The sequence below is a fragment of the Lactuca virosa genome, chromosome 1, assembly GCF_052849685.1.
Source record: "Lactuca virosa cultivar CGN04683 chromosome 1, Lactuca_virosa_CGN04683_v6, whole genome shotgun sequence".
Lineage (NCBI taxonomy): Eukaryota > Viridiplantae > Streptophyta > Magnoliopsida > Asterales > Asteraceae > Lactuca > Lactuca virosa.
In genome coordinates this window covers 66,476,104-66,484,103 of record NC_136426.1, presented here as the reverse complement: position 1 = coordinate 66,484,103, position 8,000 = coordinate 66,476,104, and the positions used below count along the sequence as shown (strand labels likewise).

General features: G+C 32.9%; 1 protein-coding gene and 1 long non-coding RNA gene across 3 annotated transcripts; one reads left to right on the top strand and one right to left on the bottom strand.

Moving 5' to 3' along the window:
* Window positions 1–763: 763 nt before the first annotated feature.
* Window positions 764–3,416, bottom strand: LOC145143613 (uncharacterized). Of its 2 annotated transcripts, none has more exons than XR_013724654.1 (3): window positions 3,174–3,416; window positions 2,927–3,085; window positions 764–2,786 (listed from the first exon to the last, which is right to left on the bottom strand). It is a non-coding gene; the product is annotated as an uncharacterized LOC145143613 (long non-coding RNA). The 2 variants fall into 2 exon arrangements; XR_013724648.1 differs by having other exon boundaries at window positions 764–1,215.
* A 2,601-nt stretch (window positions 3,417–6,017) lies between these two features.
* On the top strand, window positions 6,018–7,204 carry LOC145143597 (auxin-responsive protein IAA1-like). Its single transcript, XM_079074813.1, has 4 exons — window positions 6,018–6,340; window positions 6,425–6,615; window positions 6,715–6,829; window positions 6,932–7,204. The coding sequence occupies exons 1-4, from the start codon at window positions 6,111–6,113 to the stop codon at window positions 6,981–6,983; spliced, it is 588 nt and encodes a 195-aa protein (XP_078930939.1). The 5' UTR covers window positions 6,018–6,110; the 3' UTR covers window positions 6,984–7,204.
* The last annotated feature ends 796 nt before the right edge of the window (window positions 7,205–8,000 follow it).

The window sequence follows — 8,000 nt, the reverse complement described above, 5'->3', positions numbered from 1 at the left end:
GGACCTGATGGTCCTTGTCTATTCATTTGGAAAAAATGGTCCTAACTTCAAAATATGGTATCTTTATAAATAGCTCGTTTTTTATTAGTTATCCAAATATCCAATCTAGTCTCACTACAAGAAAATTTCGATTTAACTACGGAAAAATTCGGTAGCAAAATGATGTAATTCCGTAGCTAAACCTAAATAACTACGGAAGTTGCTACGGAATTTGCCAATGAGATTCCATAGTAAGATTTCTTGTAGCAAAATGTTTAACTACAAAATTATAGTTTCGTAGCAATTTTGCTATGGCCGTTGCTACGACGTTTATCCGTAGTATTTCAACTACAACACACTTCCATCACAATTCCGTAACAATGAATTATGTAGCAAATTCCGTATCTATTTTGTTCCGTAGCAAATTCCTTAGCCATTTGGTCCATAGCAAATTTCGTAGCTAATTGTTCCGTAGCAAAGTCCGTAGCCATTTGGTCCGTAGCAAATTCCGTAGCCATTTGGTCCATAGCAAATTCTGTAGCTAATTGTTCCGTAGCAAATTCCGTAGCCATTTGGTCCATAGCAATTTCCGTAACTAATTGTTCCGTAGCAAATTCCGTAGCCATTCGTTCCGTAACAAATTCCGTAGCCATTCATTCCGTAGCAAATTTCGTAACAACTTTTTTGTAGTCAATTCCATAACAATCGTTCCATACCATTTTTTCTATAAAATTCGGTTATTTAATTTGACTTATTATATCAATTTACAAAAATACAATTAATATAAAACCAAAAATAACAAAGTATTTCTATAGAAACTAAAAAGAAATATCCAATACATCAAAAGATACATATTTCAAAATCAAAAGTCGCTACAAATTTAACGTAAAACATTATTCGATACATAATATTCTATCATTGATTAATAAAAGTTTTGACCTGTTCACTCAATGTGTTAATGACATTCATGGCTTGTGCAAGTTGTTGTTCAAACTTTGCTTGAACATCCACATTTTTCTGCTGAAACTCCACATTCTTTTTCTGAGCATCCTCATATTTTTGCTGAACATCCTCATATTTTTGTTGAATATCTTCATATTGTTCGCGTTGTGTCTCAACTAACTTCTTCAAATTCTCAATCTCGACTTTTGTCTCGACATTATTTCCACAAACCAAAACCCAACAATGTCAAAAGGTAAGGAAAGGCTAACTGTAGACTATCTAACCCATGTTCACCTTAAAAAGAAATCACAATAATACAATTGCAAATTACAAAATCACATATTGAATTTTAAATTATTGATAACAATTTCTCAATCATATATATAATAATATAAAGATATAGTACATCACAAAGAGCTTAAAAGAAAACGAAGAGAACAATGCACAATATGGACTTAGAATTGCTTCTGTTTTGGATTTACAGTAAAAATAGAGGCATTTCTTTTTTACTTTGTTGTTGACTTATTTACTACATACTTAAGTATTAAACTCCTCTCCAATACTATAGCCTCAGTAAATATATGATGAAAGTAACTGCCTGATGTCCTCTTAGTATCCACATATTTCACTCTAGCCACCTTTCAACAAAGATGATTTAAATACCAGTTGTCCAAACAACACTCGATGGTAAAAAGAGAAACACAACATAAGTATGTTTAAGAACTGAATGGCTAAAGAAGAGACTTGAGAAAATGAAAGTGAAGGTAATAGTGTCTGAAATAGAAGAAAAATGCATTCAAATACCATTAGAGACGGTATGATTCTTGTAAATAAGTTTGAGTAAAATTACAACTTTGGCCCTGCATTATGTCGAAAGTTATGGTTTTAGTCCGGCTGTTTCATTGATTTACATGCGTGGTCCCTAATGAAAACCATACAATCTCTTTTTTTTTTTAACTCTGACATGTAACCAAATTCAACCAAAACTAAAAAATCAAAATTGAACAAAATCATGATCTAAAAGTCCAATAAAATCTAACCTAAAATCAAATGTTTTCTCAGTTTAATGATTAGAAACATTAGGGACCACATCTGGACCTAAACCACAACTTTTGACATACCACAGGGGAAAAAGCCGTAATTTACTCTTACTTCTTTAAAGAAAAGTAGCAAACTTGACGTTGATAGTTCTTGTGATATTTGGTAGTGGCTAGCTGGAGGGTAAAAGAGACCGAAAGGATGATTGCCATTTGCACAGAACTAAGAAAGGTACAAGTTAATAAAATGAAAAGGATTTATGTACCATTTATTTGTTTAATGCTGAAAAGACTGTTTTGTCCTTGGAACTTTTCAGTTGGGAGCAACAAAGGAAGAATGACCTGATTATTGTATAATCACTCCACCAGAGAAATTAAATGTGACAGCGATTGATACATATGAGTGAGGTGTTTGTAATGTGATGTACCACACAAAAGCATAGTTACTGCATAATCTAGTTTTCATCACCAAGTTATCTTAATTCTATCATCAGTAGACCACAACAGAATGTAGTTTTCGTCTCTAGTTTTGATCAATAAACTCATCATACAATGTATGCTTATTTTCTACATAAAGTCATATGACATTTAACCATTTGGTTGACAAAATCCTTTTAAAAGAGCAGTAGAGGTGTATCTGTGTTAAATGTGTATGAGAGTGTGATACAAGGATGTTCTGTAATGCGTAATGAACAATAATTTTAGTTCTGAAACAAAATTCACCGGAAGATTTAGAAGTTCTGAAACAAAATCATGACCGGCTAAGTTCACAGAAGAGTAGAGAAGGAGGAACCGAGGAAGGGATTTAGGGAGGATCAAGGATAGTACCTGCACAGGGTCAATGAGAAAGATGACCGGAAGAAGCAGCAGTCGACGGCGACAACCAGATAGCGACGATGTGCGAAGAAGAAAGATTCAATGGAGAGATCGAGAAAAATAGAGCAAAAAAGAAGAGAGAAGAATGTTACCTCTGATTTAGGGAGGATCGAGGTAGGGATGAAGCCGATCGAGAAAAATCTACCGGTTGATGGAGCAGGCGGCGAACAACAAAGCTTCGATCGATAATGACGTAATAAGACTGGTTGATCTGAGGAATGAGGAATGCGATCGATATGATCTGATTACCTCTGATTTGGAGTAGATTAGAATATTTTCTATATCTGTTAAAAAGAAACAACAAAAATACCTAATTAACATGAAATAACAGATGCTTACCGTGATACAAGAATACCAAGGAAATCGTTTAGGGCTTGGGGCAGTACTTGAAATGGGGTTCGAGTTTGCAAAAATTACCAATGAAATCAGAATGTTATGACCGGCGACGAAGTGGCTAAGCAACGGCGGCAGCGGCAGCAGGTTGAGAGAGAGGAAGAGATGCGATCGGCGTCCGGCGATGGATTTGAACTCAACAAAAATACCTCTAATTTGGGAGGAAGTAAATTGGGGTTATTGGATTTACTAATTTGCCCCTAATGAAACATTATTGAAACAAACTGAAACATTATTGAAACAAACATGCGGCAATTCCTTTGACCATTTTTTTTAACTAAAAAATCAAAATAAAACATTTTAATTCTTTTTTTAGAACAGCTAGTACAATAGAGGGTAAATAAATTTTGATTTAGAGGTAATAATTTCCAAAGTCGGGATAATATTATTATAAGAAAATTAGCAAATGTATGTCATCAAAATCTAAAAATTGAAGCTAAAATATTTATAATGTAGAAATTATGTTATAACTAAATTTTCAAAACAATTAAAAATAATATTTTATTTTTGTTGTTGAGTTTTCAAAGATAATTGTGTATTTTTAATATATTTTTTTCAATTATCTTCTATATTTTACTACGGAAACATATTCCGTAACTACTTAACTACAAAATTTTCCGTAGCCAAATACCTATGGATTTTGATTTCGTTGCTATTTTGCAAATTCACGTTTTTGTAACAAATTCCATAATAGATTAGCTACAAAATTTTATTTTGTAGCAAATTTTCCTAGCAAAATAGCTACGGATTTTTATTTTGTAGCCAATTATGTAGCCAACTAGCTACATACATGGATTTTGTAACAAGTTTCATAGAGAACTAACTACAACCAAAAAACTTGTAGCATTATTTGTAGTAAACTAGCTACGGATTTTAATTTCGTAGCAACTATTCAAGATTTAGCTACGGAATGCAATTCCGTAGCCATTTCCGTAGCCATTTCCGTAGCAAATTAGTTACAACCAACCATTTTGTAACATATTCCGTAGTAAAATAACTATGAATTTAGATTTTGTAACAACTTTACGTAGCTATTTAAGATTTAGCTACATAATGCAATTCCGTAACCATTAATGTAGCAAAATAGCTACGACAAGTCGTTCCGTAGCATATTCCGTAGTAAAATAGCAACGGATTTTGATTCCATAATAACTTTCCGTAGCTATTTAAGATTTTTCTTGTAGTGTCTTCTTATTTAATTGTTTTGTTTTTTTTAAAAAATAAAAATACTATAACTTAGTTCAACATATTTCATAACGAAACTACAATGAAAACGATATTTATTGCTGTTTTAAGTTACTTCTTAGGCCATCCGTTATACTCTCCACGACAACGGTCGTGGAGAGCTTCCAGATCGATCACCACCACCCACCACAAAGCCATGGAGTATCCTCCACAAAGAACAAAGAGAGAGAGAGAGACAGAGGTAGAAGAAGAAGAGCTGAGAGAAGAAGAAGCCCTGATTGGGCGTTGTCGTTCGTCTTCCCCACCACAGACCACCACGAAAACACCCGACCACGGTAGGCCGGGGTGGTGTGCACGAACAACGCTCGTGGCCACGTAGACCACGAGCCTCTTCGTCGTTGGTATACCCGAAGGCCTTAGAAGGCGCACGTATCAGAGTTCGTTTGGTCTGGAAAAGGATGGCCCCCGCTGTTAAACAGCACACAAACATGAAACATCGCCACAAAGCTTGTCCCTAGACCTATACGACTTCATACAAAGGTTTAATCATTTTGTCAGTGAACAAATTGGTGATCAATTAAGACACTATGTATCCATGAAGCTTTTATATGTTATGTTTGAAATTATTTTATAATCATGTATTTTGGATCAAGTATGCTGATTTATTTATTGCTCTTTTTATTAAGCTCATGTAATCATGTATCATTGTTTTAACCATCAACTGATAAAAAGTAACAGGACTTTATATTTTGTATGGTATTCGGAAAATATACTTTATAGTAATATAAATAGAAAAAGTGTATTTTATAAAGATAGTAGGAAAAACAAATTTTAAGACTAAAAATATGTAATCTCTAAAATACATATATTGGAATTAAACAAATTTATATAATTATTAATAGAAAAACTCGTTGTGTAGTGAGTATTTCATGTTTATGCCTATACACTAATCAGTCTCATATAGATGGTGAGAGTAATGGTGGTTGGAGGTTGTTAAAGTGAGATTGTTTTATGATCTGTGTCGTACATATTCTATCATACAAAAAAATATTGCATAATTTCTAAACTTCAAAATCTATAATATAATTTTTAACTAGATTTCAAGAATTTCACAAAATGACTTAATTAAACAAAAAAAGAAAAAACTTATAATTGAACTGAATGATACGGTGATTATCACACATCATGTTTGATGTAAATGACGAATCAAAGAGTTGTATAACGATATTATTTGAAATTTTATATATTTTAATAGTCTGTTCATATTTACATACTTTTAATTCAAGTCGATTAAGTTTTTGTAATGATTAAAGAGGTTAAAAATCACAAATTTGAATATTGGTCTCCTTGTTAATGTTAATTAATTAGTTTTCTTTTTTTGGCTTCTAGACAAAGTATTTTCCGACAAGAAAACGAAGAGACCGTGTTAAGACCAAGACTTAACTTGAAGGGCCCACATAACCCCCACGATTTCATGGTGCACTGGCCAGTAAACATGTAAACCACTCATGAAATGACACGTAGCGATCTTCCATTGGTTATGGTTGTTGCCTCTCCTGCTATATAATCAACACGACGCTCAACACCTTTACAACGACAACGCGTTTTTAGTTTTTAACATTCGCATTTTTCATATCTGTAAAGGTAATCGAAACTTCTCAGTTTTCAGTCAGATCACTGAAGCGTCTCTCCGGCGTAATGTCATCGGTAACGTCGGAATTCACCGTCACCGGAGGAGGCAGTGGTGTCGAATTTGATGAAATAGAGCTCACATTAGGGTTACCAGGGGAGTCGCGAGAGAGGAAGTCCGGAACAAAACGACTGTTTTCAGATGTAGTTGATTTGAAACTAGGTAACTATGGAGAACAAGAGGCCATTGAATCCGATTGCGAATGCTCGGATTTGGACTCGAGAAAACCTCCGTCGAAGTAAGTAAATAAGTAATTAATCTCTTTGATATGTTAATTTACAGAAAGGATCGATTATGGTGAAGTAATCGGATAATGTTACAGGGGACAAGTGGTTGGATGGCCGCCGGTGAGATCCCATAATAGGAAGAACACGATGAAGATGAATCATTGCAAGTATGTAAAGGTGGCTGTTGATGGAGTGCCTTATTTGAGAAAAGTAGACCTAAAATCTTACACAGGATACCAACAGCTTCTTTGTGTTTTCGAGGACATGTTTTCCTGCTTCACCATTGGTAAGTACGCTGTTGCACATTATTGATTGTGTAACGATTTATGCTGATTTGGATTTCTGATTTCATCATATTAACAAGTTATTTTGATTAATTTTCCAGGCAATCATGTATTGAATGAGAATAAGATGATAGATTCCTTAAACACATCGGATCATATTCCAACGTATGAAGATAAAGATGGCGATTGGATGTTAGTCGGGGATGTTCCATGGAAGTAAGTTAATTTGCATATACATTATACATATACATTATACACTAGCTTTAACTGTATAGTTTTGAAGATTTAATTAAACCATTTTGTGTTGTACTTTTTCAGGATGTTTGTTGAAACATGTAGGCGAATAAGATTAAGGAAAAGCTCAGAGTAGACTTGGTCTATTTTGTCTACAATCATGATTATGAAGGGGTAATTAGTAATTAAGTGGGTAATGAGTTTTTTAATTTTTATGTTATAGCTTCTTTGAAAATCTTGAATTCTTGATGATTGACGACTTTTGATTTAGGAGATATAACATATTTGTAGAGGAATTTGTTTAGGAATAGAATATAACTTTATTATATGTAATTACACATGGAGTTTTAATTTGTTTCGGATCCATGCAAATGGGGAGTTTTCATGAACAATAAAAAGCATTTAATGTAATTGCCCGCATATGTGACGGGTTACCATATTTGAAAAAAAGTATAATTGTTTGATTCGACAAACAATCTAATTTATTCTTAATCAAACATATAAACACATAAGGTTCAAAATAATTATTCAATATTATGAAGAATTCAATATAATTTTTTCAGATTTTAAAATTCATGTTTATTTATTTTATTTTCAATACTAATAGAAAATGAAGAGTTATAAAAAAACATTACACTTTTTGTATATAAATGTCATGTCACCAGTTTTTTATAAGTACATTTAAAAAAAAAATGTTTGTTGCGATAAGTTGGAGAGAAGACTATAACTATATGGTAATTAAAGAAGATGCTGTGTTTTTCTCACTTTTCAGTTATATTTTTAATATTTTTATAGTATTTGATTTGATGGATGAGATGATTTTATCATTTTAGTAAGATATATGTACAAAAACTTAAAATAACATAGAATAAAGATGCAAGTGTTTCAACAGAATCCAATGAGATACCACTATTATACCAGATTACCAATAGAATTGCTCATTTATTTATATCCAATGAATTGCTTATTTAATTTATGCTTTTGGTTTTGCAAATTAAATCCATGGCTAAAACTAAAAGGTAAAAGCTTTTTGGTAGACCAAAACGACCCATATCCCGCATTTCCTCCCATATTGTGGGCTTTTATCATTTTTTGTATTGACATAGCAACCCATTTCTCTCATTCAAGTCGAACTTTATCAGGTTGTAGCACA

Bases quoted from the DNA above. Each gene is read 5' to 3' on its own strand.
- LOC145143597 (XM_079074813.1), top strand. From the start codon at position 6,111: ATGTCATCGGTAACGTCGGAATTCACCGTCACCGGAGGAGGCAGTGGT. The intron at 6,341-6,424 runs GTAAGTAAATAA...ATAATGTTACAG, and splicing joins TCGAGAAAACCTCCGTCGAA to GGGACAAGTGGTTGGATGGC. The intron at 6,830-6,931 runs GTAAGTTAATTT...GTACTTTTTCAG, and splicing joins GTCGGGGATGTTCCATGGAA to GATGTTTGTTGAAACATGTA.